The 18904-nt window shown below is 42.8% G+C and overlaps 1 protein-coding gene across 2 annotated transcripts in view; it reads left to right on the top strand.

Annotated features, from left to right (window-relative positions):
• The window catches only part of arhgef10la (Rho guanine nucleotide exchange factor (GEF) 10-like a), a 141533-nt gene that overhangs the window by 87781 nt on the left and 34848 nt on the right, over window positions 1–18904 (top strand). For both annotated transcript variants that reach the window (XM_069677824.1, XM_069677823.1), the window contains one exon: window positions 17907–17993. In XM_069677824.1, the coding sequence (XP_069533925.1) occupies window positions 17907–17993 (87 nt within the window). The remainder of the gene's footprint in view (window positions 1–17906; window positions 17994–18904) is intronic.

The raw sequence follows: 18904 nt of genomic DNA, 5'->3' as shown, positions 1-18904 counted from the left end.
GACTGAGTCCTCTCAATTTATCTCTTTCATTTTCTCTCTCACTCTGTGTCCCACACACACACACACACGCATGCACACACAGAATCAGGCGCTATCTTGGTTAATAGACAAACCACATTCTGATGGTCTTTGTTGTTTGAGGAGTCAGTGCACGCTCCGTTTCGGTGCCCTCTCTGCCATTTTGAAAGATGAAACGGAGCAGTTTTGGCAGGCAGCCCAAAGGGAGGCTGTGAGGTAGTGGGGTTAAGGGATTAATATGAGATACTGTAACAGAAAGGGTAACAGCTGAACCAGATTTCTCTGCAGTAGATTCAACTGTTAAATGGAACAATTAACGCCGTTTTCCGCACCGAGGCCTGTTGGTAGTCGATGTCAATCTCAACAAGATTGAAACCTTTAGTTAGAACGGATAATAGATTAAATATGAGATCAAAATTCTTTGCAGCCTTGTTCCCAAAGTGCACTGATTATATGCTAGCAACAAATCACTGTGCCGTAAGGAACTAGTGCTGAAATACTAAGTTTGGTTTAAAGCCTGCCAATAAATCAGTTTCATCAAAAAACTCTACTGATATGGTTTGGGTTTTTTTTTTAAATAAACGGTACATTACGATATGATACATCACGATACGATACATTACGTTATGATACGATATATTAGGATACTATGCATTACGATACGATGCGATATGATACATTGCGATACGATACCTTATGTTGCAATACGATGCAATGCGATACATTGGGAAAAGAAGTATTAGGATGCATTACATTACCATGTGATGCGATACGATACATTATGATGCAATACGATACATTAGGATACATTACATTACGATGCAATGCGATACATTGCGGTGTGATACATTGCGTTACGATACATTACGATACAATATATATTAGGATGCCATGCATTACGATACGATGCGATACGATACATAACGATACAATACATCACGATACTTTATATTAGGATACATTACATTACGATACAATAAGGTATGATGCGATACGATACATTACGATGCGATACAATACAGAGCAGCACATGCCAATGACAAACAAATGAAACATATCGCATATTACCAATTTTGCACATGTTCCAAATTATACACAGCAAAACTTTAAAAGAGGCCTTTTGTTGCCATGTATTGTTATATTTGATCGTTTATCTATAATTATACCAATCTGGACAACATCCAATGTTACTTTTGTCCCTGTGTTTGAGTGTATGAGGCCTGCAGTTTTCTCTCTTTCCTTCAGTTCTGTCCCCAAGACTATATAGCTGTGAAGTCTGGCGGCTCATAAGTGGCGTTTGATGGTCCCGCAATGGATTGGGGAACTGAAATGCTTAAATTACGTGCCTGTCTTAATCTATGACACATATTTTTCTTGAGCACTGTGCTCCTGTGTAAGCTCATTCAGCAAAGCTCTGAAGAAGACCAATGTCTGCTTCCTGTCCTGATACAAACATTTTTAAAGAGGTGCACATGCATACTGTATGTGCAGGATTTTACAGTGTGGGCACAGGAATCCCTTAGCTGCATAATGATTTACAAATGCCTCATATCTCCTCCAGTAGGAAAGCACCTCTTCCTCTGCGACTCTAAAAGGTTCTTAAACATCCGAGGCTACAAAGACTTTCGAAATAGTACAGGGACATGTTTCCAGACTCCATTTATGAGGCATTAGGCTAGAAAAGGGGCTGAGGATGGCTGCTATGCCAGAACTCTTATAATACCTTGGGGGATTTCATCATGTATGCTTTGAAGTGCGGAATGACAAACTGGAAAAGGGTTTGGGCTGCATCAGGGTTAGCTTCCTTTCTCTTTCTCTGAGAGGATTAGCTTCTATGTCTCAGCTCAGAAACGGCAAAGCCTGGCCACATCTCAGCCCTAATACACTCTGCTAGTTTACATAGATCACACAGATCACCATTATTATTTATTTATGTAGTTATGTAGGCCTTTTCTGTTTTGGGAGTGGGTGGGATTCGGTCTTAAAATCCATTAAACATGTTCCAGGTCATTTCCGTCTTTGTCGTCTGGTGAAATTCGCACTATACCCGGTCACCGGGGTCTCCGCTTGTTTACTGGACGAGCTGGTGCTTCGGGGTCATGTTGTGCATGTCCCTCTCATTCGCTGTGTCATCCATCTTCTCTGTTGATGGAGTGATAAGAGAGCAGCACTGTGCAGTCAGCCAGCCACATGAAAGTGACTGCATGTACAGAAAATTATCTTGTTGAGCTGCGTGCCTGGCAGCAGCAAATACAGTGTTCCTGGCAATGTTAGTATTATCTGGTGGATGACTTTGCACACATAATGACTCAAAGCTCTTACAGCCAAGATGAAGGAGGGGGCCAAAAGTGAAGGCTGTGTGTGTGTAGCACAGAGTGTGCTTTATTATGAAATATGGATTAAAAGGAGAAGGACGGTGTGAAAAGGTGGCCTTTCCCTGATGCAACGCCTTTCCGATGATTTATGTCCTCTCCCCCCTCCGGCCTGTTTTTTATTCTAATTTCTTTTTTTCAGTAAAGTCATCAAGTTGACATCCAACGCAATTCCTCTCCCTCTGTTTTCTTGAAGGTCGTTTGCTACCTTTCAGAGTCGCACACATCAGCCACCTCTCTGATTTGTCGAGAATAGATGCCACAGCATGGATTAAAAGCTCGTTCTAACCACCACAGATCCGCCGGGGCGTTGCAGCTCCCTTCTCTAACTCTGCAGTAATATCCTTCTGGCAAACAGCAAAACACAAACAGGCGGATGCAAATGTGCTCAGGACTGTTTGGAGAGATCACATCATTCTCTCTGAGACCTTATCGTCAGCATTTCAGGTGTCTTCTGCTTTGTGCATTGCTTTTAAAGCAGTAAGGATCGACAGTATGCAGGATGTTTTGTGCCCGTCAGGGTTAAATGAGTCATGATGACCAACTAAGCTGCCTGGGCTTTGCTCTATCTCTCTATTTGGCTGTTTTGACTGCATCATCATTTCCACAAATGATGCTCAAATATTTTGCCAGACTGCCATCAGTGGCTTCCCATCAGCTTCTAAATCTAGGGGACATGTTTAAAATGAGATTTTTACTTCCCCTTAATTTAATCTCATAGAGTAATGAGTGTTCATGGACCCAACATGATTTTCTGCCTAAAGGTTTGATTTCCATTTGGTTTTTAAGACTAGTTTTTCTAGCAATAGCTGCTCACCACATTTACCATGTCTAGATGATAACGTTAGATTTGTGAAACTCTTTGTCATGCAGACTTGCTCTTTCTTTTCACTAGGTCTGGGTATCGATATGGATTTCTCAATGCGATTCAATTCCGATTCACAGGGTCGATGATTCGATTTTTGTTTGGGGTATTTCAGTTACAATATCAATGCACCTCTAACCTGGTGCATTACCAGAATTAACCCCAAAGAAGTAACATCATCTACTTTTTATTTAACATGACAAACACACAGCAGTCAACACAATATTAACAATTTTATGAATTAGACAGCTTATTAACCTCTTGTCCAGTTTCAGATTTTTAGTCTGAACATGTGGCTCGTGGTTTTGATTAAATGAACTGGGGTTCAACTTGCGTGAGATTTGGCCACGAGATCTCATAGGGCGAACAAAACCACACGAGACTAAGAGTTGTGGGTAAATTCTAGCATTTTTTCCCCCCTAAATATTTAGTTTTGAATACAGTAGTTAGAATCCCGATCCACACTCCATACCAGTTGGTGGCGGTAATGCACAATAATTTTGTTTGCCAAACGCCGTAAAACACCACAAGAAGAAGAAGAAGATGTGGGGAAAGGCATACTGTATAACAACATGCCGAAAATACACTCGCAGTCTTTAGCTGACGCTGACAGAGAGTAACATAAACATCAGAGCAAAATTAACTTACATATTCATGGCCGAAGACACACGATAAAAATACTCGGTTGGCGATCACTGATGTCTCCATAGTAGTTTGCAATGAACAAGTCCGGGCATGTCTCCCTCACTGCAGTGTTTCGGGGAGATGCGCTGAGTCGTGCTGCATTCAGGAGCGCTCAGAAACGTGAGTGATCAGACACAACATGTTAACATTGTGAAACTTTCACATATTTCATTAGTTTTAGGAAAAGATCATGTATTGGCCCAAATGATGAGACAAAGTTGTGCTTGTTTTTATGTAGCATTATTGAAAGTCTGTCCCATTCATCCACCCAAACCTGCACACAATAAGGACCTTGTTGTTCTTTCAGTAAGCAGAAGCAAACACAGCGCCAATGAATAAACGAGAATACATTTTGAAGAGTGTCCCATATTGAGGGTTAGCATCTAGCATCAGTCCCTCAAAAAAGGCAGTGTCTCCTCCATCATCTCGAACTGGTTCTGTTTTGCTGCACCCAGTCTGGAGCTAACCACTGTCTGCTGTAAAGTCTTTAGTCTGTGGCAACTAAGGCAGCAGCACTACTTATTCATTCCACATCTCAAACAGAGGCCTAAAGGTGAGTGGGAGTAGTTTGGCACAGGGAGCTGCACAAGACAGCAGCGGAAAACACCTGCTGTAAAGCAGCCAACATTTGTGATCGATCTATTAAAATTGTAAGTCGTGAGTTATGTGAGGATATCAAAGATTTTATTTTAAGGCCATATCGCCCGGCCCTACATCATGCTGATTTTTTCAGAACATGAGGCAGAACCAAACGTTGCAGCTGCTATGAAATCAACAGGTGTCGTCTGCAAAATATAACTCATTGATCTAACACATTGCCATGCTTTGTGAAAGTGCTCTGATCGTTCTTTTGCAAGCTTCGCTTTGCAGAGATTTGTTCATTAGGGAATTCAGTTCAACAGCTTGTCCTGATCAATTTTTATTTAATGAACTGTGTTGTTGAAATGTACTTAGAAGCGTGCTCAGGAAAAGTAAATTACCATAAATGTTGTTTAAAATTTCGGATCCATTTATCATCTGAGAAGCTTTGTAAACATGTACCACAGTTCTCTCCACAGAAACAGACCACTGCTGCCCACCCTCTGGTTTGAAATTGATCAAACAAGCCTTTAAAATGCAGAATATGAGAAAGCAGGAGGAAGTGTCAATCTAATATCTCTGTGTGAAGCTGGATCACAGCAGACCTGTCGCTGGAGCCGATGCGGCTTGGCACTTCTGGTCAACCTGGCTCGGCTCGGCTATACCCGACTCCGGGACACCAAACCTGTCACTGTCACAGATACAGGGGCCAGTGACAGCACACAAGCTCTGACTGCTTAACACCCCCGATCAAAGAGCACCTCTCGCTGAGGTCAGGGCAGGAGTCAAACTTTGGCATTCGCAGAGAACAACTCTGAGGCAGCCGTGTGACAGTTTCCAACATCTTGGCTATCGTACCAGAGTGTTCAGAGGTCAGGCTTTCCGCTTTGTAGATCTCGATCTGTACTCTGCCAGGGCAAAGCAGCATCAGCAGTCAAGTGTATTGAACTCAAGTAATGGTTGAAAGGTACTTTCAAGAATAAAGCAAGGACTGCCAGCTGTGCTGCGCTACCTTTGGGATAACTTTAAGTCTTACGTCAGCAGCAAATAAAGGTCTTAGAAGTGCATCTGTAAGCTCTGGGAAATAAATGTGTGCACTTTAAGATTCAACTGTGAAACTTTCACCTGTTGAAAATCCCAAGTCGGGTCGAAACGTTATGATAATGTAGAGCATGTGTGCGAGCATGCCTTTATTGTTGTTATGTTTGCTGTGCACCTACGTGATCTTCAAATCCGACCCACCTTAAGACTGGAAAGAAACACCTGGTCGTAACGTTGATTGAGCTCAGATTTTGTGCCAGTAGGGCCTTTCAAAACACAGAGGGAGACATGACATTAGGGGCGGCTGTGGCTCAGTGTTAGAGTCGGTCGTCTTTCAATCAGAAGGTCGGAGGTTCGATCCCCAGCTCCCTCAGGCTACACTGAACACAGAACCCCAAATTGCTCCTGGTGGCATAGCCAAAGTGTATGAATGTGATAACTGATTGACAGTTGGGCACTTTACCTAGCAGCCTCTTCCATCAGTGTATGAATGTGTGTGAATGGGTGAATGTGACATGTAGTGTAAAAGCAGCTTTGAGTGGTCGCAAAGACTAGAAAAGCGCTCTATAAGTAAAGTCCATTTACCATGATAAATGTACATCGGACAATGGCATGCTTGATTATTTATGTTTCCTCATTTCACTCTCCGTAAAACAATTTTTTTTGTTAACCATATTTTCTGTCGATCATTTGATGAGAGAAGTTAGCGAGTGTAGACGTGTGTTGCTTGGTAACAGTGTTCACGTGGGCGCGCATCATGAGACTGGGTGCAGCTACGACCGGTGTCAGTTAGGCTTGGTGCACTTGGTGTAAATTCCAATTAAGAAGTCGGACGTAAGAGACCTAGTTTTTTACGCCCAGCCGCTGCACTCAGAGTTTTAGATATGATTAATTTGTCCACAGTTAAAATGGACAACTCTTATGAAAATGTGATACAGGGTTTCTCTGATTCCAAATGTTAAAGGATAATAGATTTTTATGGTAGATGAAGTTACATGAGAGCGTTGTGTCTGCTTGGCTCGTGCAGTAGACACTGGTATCACACAAGTGTTACACATCCATATTGTGGCAACATTACTTGCCCATTGCCCCAACCATTGTCTGTTTTTTAAAGCAGATTGTCTGTGAAGGTCCTCAGACTTCCAGGTTTTGGTAATTAAACTTTAAAGTGGGTTGACCTGGAGCCATGTACCCACGAGCAGCTGACTGGCAAGACAATGGCGAAGGATCTAGCGCTGAAGGATGCATTTACATGGAATTAGTCAGACAGTTAGCGTGATAGACATTATGAAAGCAATATTATCAGCCTTCATTGTGTGATCGCTTTGCCGTCTTTTTGTTTAAGGGAGCTACGTAGGTAACACCTGTTTGTTAAAACATTCTAACACTGGACAGCCATGTTGCCTAAAGCTACAGTGGCTAGTTGCCTCACCTAATTTCACCTTCCTGCTCTCGTCCACTAAAATATAAATCATTTTTGCCGTCTAACGCAGCATCAGGGCTTTAGAGTTATTGACAGCATGTTATCCGGTGTAATAGAAGCACCACATGTTTTTTAACTGGTGGGAATGTTTCCTCACCGTGGCGTCCCTTGTGTCTGCCATGCTAACTAGCAGCGCAGCTTTTCCTCCATCACTTATTGACCAGGACAGCGGTACTGGCTGTGTTGCTGCTGTGTGTGTATTTAACTGAATGGAGGTGTACTGAAATAATGTGCAAACACCCTGGGGGCTGTGTTAGCATCAGCTTGCTAATATAGTCATTTCATCATTACATCCTGTGTAGCTAAGCTTTTAATTAATTTACTAAACAGCTGGAACAGGGATGGTGGAAAGGATTTGGGATGTTTAATTTGCTGCCGTAGAGACAGGATCAAGGTGGTTTTTAACTGTCTGGTTTTCACAGTTAGAGAGTACTTAAGAGATTCATTTAGTGTGTAAGTTCAGTTTTCTTATTATATTTTTAATGGTAATTACATAGTTGTTACATGCTTCCTGCTACAGCACACTTAAATCTCAAGTTATACTGTGCATTGCCTTTTCCATTGCTCTCCTCACCAATAGAGGGCAGTGCAGTGCCTGCATACATAACTGAACAGGGTTGACACACCCCCTGCTTGACAGTGAGGTCATTTGCAAAGGGCCTGATCTGTTGCTGTGACAGTTAACATACTAATTACAGGGAATCATAGACACTCCAGCAGTGCCTCGAAGTAGAGTTCTCTTTCTCTGGCCCTTGGTTTCTGCTCACTCTGTACTTGTCAAGATAGCATGCAGGAACAAATTATGTGCCCAGGAGGGGAATCCTGCAGATCTGCTAAATGTGCTAATTCGGTCACATTCTTTCTCCGTGATTATACATCATTGTGGAGAGGCTAAAACTGCATCAATTCAAAAGGAAAGGGAAAAAGCCCTCTCTCCTCTTTGATGTCCTATTGTGCCAAAGCAGTCTTGTCTGTTGCTGTGACATGTTCCCTTCTTATTCTCTCGCTTGGCTAATTAGTCTTCCTGCTATTTGCTTAGAAGACATGGACATCTGCAATTTTGAATCCTATTTCATTTACTGCTGTTTGCCATCTAAAACGATGTAAGGACAGCTTGTCTTTTGATTCTGCCCTCTTTAGAATCCATTTTGTTTTTGTTTTCACTCATTTAAATCGCTGTACATCTAAGCTAATGAGTTACCTTGATCAGTGCTTTGTCAATTCTGTCATGACGAGAGTAACCCTTTCAGAATTGGCTTGTACTGTGTTAGTAACAGATAATTCTGACATGCATATGTGTGACAGTGATAGGGCCATTTACCCAAGAGGACATGTATACGTTTGGATTTGGGCACTAGATATTCAAAAATATTCACAGCCATATAAATCACTCAAACACCCAGATATACATTGTAATATAGTGAAGTAAGTAACCAATTTGCAGGTAATGACAAAAAAGCCACTTGAGCCTTCAAATGCGTGTGCACACTCTGTGATAGTTTATGTAGCGTAACGTTGGAGCTCGGAGGAGTGATTGGACAAAAACACTGAGAACGTTAAATCTCAGGCCGAAGCCTCATGAGGTCTTTAAAAGCAGTGAATGACACCAAAAAAGAAATCTGCATCGTCCAGGCACGTCTACCGAGTCCCGACGTGAAGTATTACCGTCCTCGGATGTTTTTAGCATCTTGATTGATGACCAACATTACACCAGGCTGCTAATCTAGCTAGTGGCTGAACAGAGTATCACAGCTTGCTCAGGAAGCAGGACAGGAACAACAGGACATGATGTTCCCTGAGACTCCGGGCGCTGGCAGTCCATGCCTCGCTCTGTTTTCCAGTGATGGACAGTGGTATCGAGCTCAGATTAATCCCAGTTATCAATGTTCATAGTGTGAGCCAAAGGTCCAAACTATAAACTGCGATATTAGGTGATTAAATTCCAGACTACATAAAGTTTGTCCTAGTTCTTGTGGCAAGGTAACAACTCCTTTCATATTAAACTTCAACTCCTTACATTAATATGCTCCAGTGTTTAACTTCTAATTCGTGTCCTGAACAACTTTGTCAGCTTCCTTCTCTCACTGTTAGCTCTTTATGCTACCGTCTCTCTTGTTGTATCTCAGCCCTTCCCCCATTGGTCGAATTTGTTCTTCCTTATGGCCCGTCACAGGCTGAGAACTAAGTAAGCTCTATCTCTAAGAAAAGTCTTAATCAACAACCAAGTAAAAATGCTGCAATTACAATGCAATTACCACAATGCAAACATGGCCTTAAACCAGGTATTTTAAAGTGACATAATTGTTTTAAAATATCACACAGGCTTGAAACAATGGGCCTTACGTGTGGTGGATGAACAACCAGATTAGCATTTGTGAACAGTTGTGATTTGCGTTTCTCTCATGTTGTGCCAAACAGGCCACCAAAGAATTAGGATCCAAGGATTGTAGGGGGCAGATTCAAATTGGGGAGGTGCTCCTTGATGTGCCGAGCCTCCTTGGCAAAAGTAGCTGCAACCACCACATGGCTACGACTGAGTTGGCACCGGGGCTGCCTTTGTTCTGCGCTTTCTTGCCATCTGATATTAAGGATTATAGAAAGCCTTGTCAAGTCCTGTGCCCAGGGTTTCATCTAGGACCCCATGTTGACAAACAGTTGTGTCAGTTTCTGTCTTTGAGGTGGGTAAAGATCGCTCATCCAAAGCTCGCCTGGGCCCTGTGCGGATGTCTGCTGTCTCTGGCAAGAAAAAAAGCAGAAGGGAAAGATGGAGGAAGTGATTGACTACACAGAGAAGTTTTGGCCTGTAGTCCTCTTTTGAACCCATTAATGCAGGGGCAGTACGCTGCTTTCATCCAGAGTTGGAACTGTCATGGCCGCAGGAGTCAGCGGTGTGTGTGCGTGGATCTGTGCGAGTGTGTGTGAAGAGGGGGGGGCATGGCGACACAGCGAATTTGCATCACATTTGTTGGCCGTGTTGCAATCGTTCAGCTAGGAGCGGTGAAGGACACGAGGAGGAAAATCTCAGTCGAGTCATGAATATGAGTTTGCGATGTCCTACCAATGTCAGGCTGTGGCTCTGAGCAGCGATATGCAAAACCACTCTCCAACTTCATTCCACTTATTGCTGATATGATCTGTGGCAGAGCCAGGGGAGACAGGGAATCGTTACTGTACAGACAGTGGTTATTAAATTGAGGGAAATGTCCTGAGCCGGATTTAATAATAAGCTGATAGCCATATGGTTTCGCCGCAAGCCCTAACCACCTCTAAAGGACGTAAAAGAGGCCTATCAAGAGTTAAAAATGTCTGTCTGCTCAGCCCTCTCCTGCAGGTTTAATCTTATTGTCTTCAAATGACTTTGAATATTCTGAACGTAACGCAGGCTTGCCAGCACAGCAGGTGGTTGGCCCTTTGATCTGCGCTTGTTGATGCTGGTGGAATTTAAATCGCAGGGTGACATCGAGCTCATGAAATCATAACATGAACGGCGAGTTCCAACTTTGATCCTGTTGTCCTTTTGTATCAGGTTCATTAGAGACTTTGATGTATCGGAAAACAGATAATGAGCAAACAACCGTTTTGCTGTGCCCATATGGATGTGTCACGAGCGAGTGAATATCCCTGAACACTGTGTGTATAAGGGCTTATGAAGCGTACTGCACTGTATTTACCTGACTTCCAGCTGTAGGATCTTTATGCAGGATGTACTTTTTGGTGCCCACACTTTGATATGAATTGGTGGGAAGAAAAAAAGGGTTGTACCTGTCATTTTCAGTTTCAATGTAATTCGAAAGCTTTCTATGCATGGAAAGTTTGCCAAATACTCACCTTACCTTGGCGAATGATCGGATTGTTTTCAGCAGTTCTTTGGTGCGAACAAGTTCTACTTCAAAGCTGAAAGCTTTTTATTGTTGTGCTCGCCCTAAATGCCCCACTCCACCTGCTCCAAGCCAAGCCAAGTTCAGTTTGTGGAGATAATGAATCTCCACGCCGCGTTGCCAACTGCTAATTAGCACTAAAAGAAAACAAAAAAAGAACCTCTCTTGTTTAATGTCCAGCCACAAGATGCCAAACTCTGCGTCGCTTTGCCACCCTGATATTAAGTATTCTCACTGCTAACCAATTTTACCTAATGTTACACCCCACTGCCTAAAAAAAAACGTTTCTTTGAACTGCGCTGAGCTGTAATTACTGTTACTAGATTGCATTAGTGGCAGCTATGTGAACCAAAAAAACTGGAGCGTGTGAATGGCTTTATCCGTGCTAGCTACAGCGTGTGCACCATTTATTTAAGTGCCCTTTTGTCCGATGTGTTAATTGTATTGTACCTTCATTTCGTTTCAACGGCGGAACAAAACATTTTCACAGCATGGTCACTACTTTTTTTGCTCAGAAAACTCACGACTGAATGCCTTCTCTTTGATAGATGTCAGAAATTACCTTTTTGCAACACTACACCTGTCAGTCCCCGTGCAAAGTAAGAATGACGCAAGTGCCAGAAATCCTAATTTATTACTTAATTTAAAGCAACGGTTCCGAACCTGTTTCGCTTGTGTCCCATTAAAAATCATGTCTAATTGCAGCTCCTTGGGACATAGTTCCACATCTATGATATGGAAATTAAAGTATTTAAATGAACAAATGTGTGATCCCTTGGCTTCGTCTTCTTCTGATTCTGATTCCGACGACTTAAACTTACTGTTCAGGGCTGCAGAAATTAAGATCAGAGGCCTCCTCATTTTTTATCACAAACTACTAGAGGTCCCCTGGTAATACTAGTCTTGTGCTAATTGGGGCGATAGAGCACCCAAAGTCCAAATGTATGAATCTATTATATTTGTAGTTTGAAAGGGGCTTTAGTGTAAGGTCAGAAATCAGCTTGTACCAGCTGCAGAACAGTTTCTAGTATTTTCCGCGGCAGACTACCCTGTTAAGTTACACTACCTATGTTGCAGTAAAAGGTCTAATTAAGGCCGAACAAGGTTAAAAAGGCAGCTTCCTTATTTATTTTAGCCATGAAGTAATGCCACTCCCTATCTGAGCTTGCCTTCTTGATAACCCAGGCGGCAACGTTGCAACATTTCTCATGTTAGTAGCTTGTTTAGTGTGCATTACGTGTAGCAGGGCTCTGGATGTAAGTAATTTCAGGTTGACTGGCAATTCAGTCTGTGGCTGTCCTGCCTGTAGCCTTAGGCAGCGGGGTTGCGGTGGGGAGGGAGCGCCAGCACCAGTCAATTACCAGTTAATAAACAGTGGAAGTTTTCTATTAGTGCTTGTTAGTGCGTGTAAAAGATTGTTGGTATGTGGGATTGGAGGGAAGGCACTGTGACTATGGAATTAGAAAAAAAAAATACTGCCATAATTTCTCTCCCCGGGTGTAATATACAGCACCCAGTTCTCTGTACACAAGCGGTTTATGAGATAATATTTGTTATTTGATTTCCAGCAGGCTAAACAGTGCAATCTTTAGTATTTGCAGACTCATTTTTTCCTTTTACAAGTCCAGAAATGTGTGCTCAGGGTTTTCACCTCATGCAGTATTTCATAAGTGACTATAGAGCCCTCCATCCAATAAAGAGAATCCATTACATAAGCATGGTGTGAGCCAAACAATAGGATGCTGGCTGCAGCGTGTCGTGTCATTGATAACATTACAGAGCCCCAGAGGATATGATGCATGGAGCCTTTTTGGTTGGTCCTTTTGATAGATGTTATCACAGATATGTGTGGTATATCCCCCCTATATATCTGAGAGCAGACTTCACAGTGCTTACAATGGGATATTGCTGTAAGGAGAAACAGTGCACCTGAGGAGCCGTGGGAAGTAAAACAACTTTAATTGGATTTGGGGAAGTCATCCAAACCGAGAGGACAGCTCTCCGACAGGCTTACAGACAGGAGTATGAACCATTAAAACCATACCCTGTCATATTAGACACATGGACTGTGTATAGGAAGTGGACATAGATTCTGGTTCAAAAATGTTACGCCAATACGCGTAAATCTGTAGTCTCAAGTATTCTTCAATACCACAGTACGTTAATTTAGCAAATTATGGTCCCGTTTGGAGTAAATAGACGATTAACAAAAAGCTACCTCAGTGTCCTGTCAACCAGGATATAGACGTAACAATATCCATCCACCCCTTCCTCCAAATATGGTCACCAAAAAAACAAGATGGCGGCGGCTAAAATGCCAAACATGAGGCTTCAAAGCTGTCGTCCACAAACCAATGTGTGACATCACAGTGGCTACATCTGCATCTATGATTCGACCACTACCAAAATCCTCCACGACTTACATCTAGAGCTCCATCAGCGTGTCACGAGGCAAACAGTAGACAGAAGACTGTCAGAATAAATGGTACCCTCCACTCCATCCTGCAGGAGCTGCTCTAATTACACACACTCTACATTAATCTTCCAGAAAAGCAATGCATGCTCCTCTGCTAACCATAGCCACCTGGAAACAGCATATGGGCTGGCGCCCTCTTGGGGTAATGGGTGGGGCGGACTCTTTGTCGACCATTGGGTCATCGGTAACCAACAGCTGGGAGGCCGCCCTCTCATCACATCAACAAATCTCGCTTTAATTAGCTCACCTGCCCATTTCCTCCCTTTTCCTCTCCTCGCTCCCCGAAGCACTCCCATCAAAGCTCCCTCAGCCGGCTTACAGGCTCACCTTCCTCTCTCATCCTGCCTCCACACCTGGGAATAGCTTCAGCCTATCAACTTCCTACCTACAGCCCCACACACACACACACACACACACACAAACACGCTCATACTCTGTGCTATAAACGAGACTGACAATTGACTTGGAAAAGGCTTGGATCTCATTGATTTTTAAATGGTGCCTCACTGATGCCTTATTAGCATCGGGATCTCCGCTGATACGGTCATAGCAGAAGAACCACATGTCCTTTTGTACCTGTCGATATAATTTGCACATTCACAGGTGGAAATGATCTCGCAGGCTTTGTTGTTGTGCTCACCCAGTCTCTTTCCACTGGCTGTTTAAAAGAGTTCAATAAGCAGAGCCCAGGTTTACTGTATCGATCATAGTCACAACACACAATCTATATCGCCTTGCTTTTCCTTGTGTACTTCAAACCCTGTGAACCATTAACATAAACAGTGTTGCTTCATGTAACATTCAGAGTTTCATTCCAAATGAAAATATGCTAATGTTGCATAATTGTGTGGATTTAAATAATAGTCCTATACAGAAAGAAGTGCTATTTAACGTTTTAATCATAATAGGATGTCATTACCAAAATTACTTGTAAAATATTCCGAAATGAGATTTCCTCTTTATACCCGCAATCATTTCACAAAAGTAGGCGTCAGATTTTTCAAACGCTTGATACCTCATTAAGGAACAAGCCTCTTCATTTACACGGCAGCTCTTTATCTGAATGATCCCAGCGCACAGCCCTGCCTTTGAATACCTTATGAAGCTGTGATGGGGCCGCTGTGACGGACTGGATGGATCCCACAAGCATCGCCAGGGCCCACTCTGGAGAGCGCTAACATACAAAGCAATCTAGACCCGGCAAGATTGGCCTGCGATGCTTGCCGGTCTCCGGTGACTGATAAAATCCAACCACCATTGAACTACCAGCGTCGTCTGTTATAGTGCTCCAGTCCCTCTGGTCCACCAGCACTCTCCCTCTCTTAACCACAGGGCCTCCATATGGACACCTATTATGGCTGCCGCTTAATTACCTATCAAAAAAACACTTCTGTGCACTTGACTGAGGGCTAGCGGAGGGGGAGAGAGGGAGAGAAAAGGCAGAAACAAAGGAACAAGAGCAGACATTAAAACAGAGCTAGGAAAGGAGAAATGGGAAAGTGGGACTGGGAGGTTGATAGAAAGGACGAGCCGTGCATCTGTGTAGTGAATTTAAATAGATGGAGACAGACACGGGGGGAGTGGAGGAATAACCTCGCAGTGCAGATGGGGGAGAAAAGGATCTGGCCGCTATTCCGTTTTTGTTTCGTGTTTACAAACACACACAACAGGAGAGGAAAAGTGGGAGGGGCCTGACCATGGGAGGCTATAAATTACCTGTGATTGATGCTTGCCGCCGTGGAGGACGACAGTTAAAGACGCGCAGTGCTCATCCCTGACCCTCTCTTCCCTCCCTCCTCCCGCTATCAAAACCCATATACTCAGCATCACCCTTTCCCCACCATCCAGACAACACACAATTAAGCATACTGTCTGTCATATGGCTCATCCTTAGCAGCCATACACCAAAATAATAATTTTCTACCAGATGGACAGCTGGTAAGAAGAGCAGCTTTCACCACAGGGGGGTTAGATGTGTCTGCCAAAGGCTCTATGATGTAAATGTCAACCTCCATCACTCCGTTTCAGGCAAACAAATCTGCTATATGTCAGAGGAATATAGATTTCTGTTCCCTCCGAGCAAGATTCTGGCCCTTTTAACTGAAGATAAAACCTCCCCCGGTTTATGACTAAAATATTCTGGACCCTTGTGAGCGAACAGCTCAGTTAGTTAAAAAAATAAGTGTTAAGGTAACACCAAAACTAGGCACAAAAATAAACCTAATTATAAAAACATAATAGTGGTGTTGAGAAGGCTAAAACTAGGCCAAAAACCTAATATTTGCCTCCGGTAATAACCAAAAGATCAAACATTGTTTTTAGGGCTGTTCTTTTGATCTTGGTGGTGGAAAGTAACTCCACATGTAGCACCTGCAGTTTGTGTACTAATATGAACATTCCGGCATGTATGTTTTCAAAGTTGTCAAACCTCAGAATAGGAACATGTTTTGGGCTCTCAACTACTGAAATAAACTCTTAAAGGGCCAGTTCACCAATTTTCAACCTCAGTCCTATCATGCCATTTCGCTCTGTGCCTTTTAGACGCTATCTGCTTCTCCCAGTGGTTCTCAAACTTTTTCTGTCATGCCCCCCTATGGAGGAAGGAAAAAGAACGCCAAGATCGTGACCATTCTTTTCACTTTCCTCTGGGTAATTTGCTGTGCAAATAAAAAACTATTTCAATTTCAATTTCTCCATCAGACTTTTTCAAATAGAAATATAATGAAATATGCAATAACTTTTTCAGAACAATAACAATAAAGTTCAATCTGTGCTAAGAAAAACAACAAACAGATTTGTGCTGCAGCTGCCAGACTTTTCAGACATAAAACACAGACAGGTCTCTCTTCATCTCCTACCACATTCGCTGTAAATCCAGGAACAAGATCAGCGTCGTCATATTTTCTTGACTTCTTGGATTTTGGCGGTTGGTCAGCGTTAACGTCGTCTTGTTGGTATGTGATGCGTCAGCTGTTTTTGTTTTTGCCCCTGTAATATATTTGCCCGTTGGTAATGGTAGATTTTTTCTCTGTGTGTCTGAATGTGAAATCTGTCATGGAAATCACCAGGGCAACGCGTTTGTGTACTGTGCCACCCCTCCCCCCCGTCAAGCCGCCGTGCCCCCCAGGGGGGCGCGCCCCACTGTTTGAGAATCACTGGCTTCTCCAATGGGTCCTGGAAAACCTCCAGCCGATTGAGGCGTTTTCCAGGGCCAGCGAGCTGGCTAAACTACACTTCCTCAATCTAGGACGCCGGCCTCTGATGTCATGTCTCGTTCAAAATCGTCAGGTTTGACATTTAGACTGCAGACCTGAAGATGTTTTTTTTGACGATCCACCGGAGTATTCTCCTCATATTTCGAAAACGGTAGTATTTAACTCCAGCGTCTCTCGCTGGGCTGTTCTTTTCAGAGGGAGGGGCGCAATGCATGCTGGGTGTTGTAGGAATGTAGAATGGGCGAAACCACGAGCTGTTTGTACAACTTTCTCCACAGCTATGGTGCAAATTTCCAATATTATTGCTTCTATCGATTACAGAGAACACCAGCTTCGACTGACAGTGACTTTTTCCAGGAGCGAACTGCTCCTTCAAGAAGAGTCCACAGTTTTGATATTTTTTGAAAACGTGCAAACATGTGGGATATAAAGAGATGATATAAGATACCTTTTATTGTCCCAGAGGGGAAATCTGCTTTGGGCAAAGCTAAGTTCCCTTCATACAATACATAATGAAATACAGTCTGCAAGTCTTCCCCATAGTATCATCATTATAGTTACTTATGATAATAATAGACATTTGTACCGTTATTATTGGCATTGTAACCCATAAGTCTGTATCATCTGTTGTTGCTGTAACAAGAACATACTGTATGTTGTTGCTGTTGCTGTGTTTGTTTCTATCCTGCATCTCCCTCTGTCCCACTTTTTGGCCCATCCAGTCAAGGCAGATGTCTGTTCAACATGAGCCTGGTTCTGCTCGAGGTTTCTGCCTGTTGAAGGAAGTTTTAGTCTTATGGTGGATTCGTGTCAGGTCTCTCTCTGAATAGTATAACAAAGTGAACTTTTGAGTTATCTTCCATAATGATTTGGCGCTATATAATTAAAAATCGATTGAAGTACACAAGACACAATGTCAAATTACATACAACAAAAAAGAAAAATGTATGTAAAATACTGCACAACATTGTGATAAATGTTTAAATACATAGGCATGATGACAGTTAGGAGTAAGACATGAAAGATTTAAAAAAAACTTGTGTTTTCAAACCAGCATTTTCACACATGATGTGAAAGTAAGCCATCAACCCCCTAATAAAGTGACAAACTCTTGTATAACGGCAGAGTCGAGGCACTTTGTTGTTAGCAGGCAGTTCTGTTCTCGTGAAAAGTGACCCGGCGGTGCCAGTTTTGTGGTCACAAGGTACTTTTATAGACTACATCAAAAGAATAACAAAAAAACGCTGCAGTATTGAGCCGTGATATTAAATCAATATTTATTTTTTCTCTTGTAGCTCGAGGCTGCCCTCCACAATCCTGTTCACTGTGCATTGTTGGGCTTCTCTGCAGCCAGCACCTCCTTACCTCAAGGCTACCTCTGGGTAAGTAATGTGGAGCTTACACACTCACACATTCATACATGTATGCATGCATCTGCGCCAACCCACACACTCAGTTGAATGCCAAATAACTGAAACCAATTCAAGGCTAAATAATGCACATTTTACAGTTGCTGATAATTTAAGCTTTCAAGACAATTACCATGGCCATTTACATGTCCGTCCTACATTCTGCTCTTATTCATTAAAAGAGCAGAATGTATCTCAAGGCTGTGAATGAGACGTGCACTATAATTCTCTGTAAAATATCACCAGGAAAGTGTGAATTAATATAGTGCAAAGGCAAGTGGTAGGTAACTGCTGTAGAGTATTTTATGATTGTGCTGCAACAATATGATATCACAATTCCCCCGGACGTGTGGGATTTTAGCTGGATCTAGAGAGAGGGGGAATTCAGAGAAAGAAATGAGGCAAAGAATCTGCTATTCATCTTTTAGGTTTCAATTTTTACTCCCTCTCCTTTTTGGAGACGGTGGCCAATTTATCAGGTAATCCTCGTCCGACCTTAAAAGGTGGCTAAATCAAGTGTGGGCCCTCCGCAGACACAGAGGACGGCTCAGTGTCTCAGACTTAGTTACTCTTTTGTACAAAGGATCAGGTGCTCGCTCAGATGGGAAAGGAGATATGGTGGAGCTGGCATTTAGGGAGCTCTGATATCACTGTTTGAAGGGGCAGAGGCCGCTGTGACCTTCAACCTTCAACTTCTCTTAGAGCACAAACTATTACACATCACTTAAATGCACCTGACCTTGGCCTCCCAAACACTTACACTGGAGGGATAAAGCTGGCATGTCCACATGCTCTGAGCAACGCTGGTTGGGGTGTGTCAAGTAGAGTAAGTGAACACTAAACTGAAATGTTACGTTAAAGCCTCCGGAAACGTGGCTTGACTT

This window comes from Semicossyphus pulcher, unplaced genomic scaffold (assembly GCF_022749685.1).
Source record: "Semicossyphus pulcher isolate SPU_LCO1_2020_fin unplaced genomic scaffold, fSemPul1.0.p SCAF_3, whole genome shotgun sequence".
Lineage (NCBI taxonomy): Eukaryota > Metazoa > Chordata > Actinopteri > Labriformes > Labridae > Semicossyphus > Semicossyphus pulcher.
Note: the sequence above shows the minus strand (reverse complement) of the source record. Positions and strands in the feature narration are given on the sequence as shown.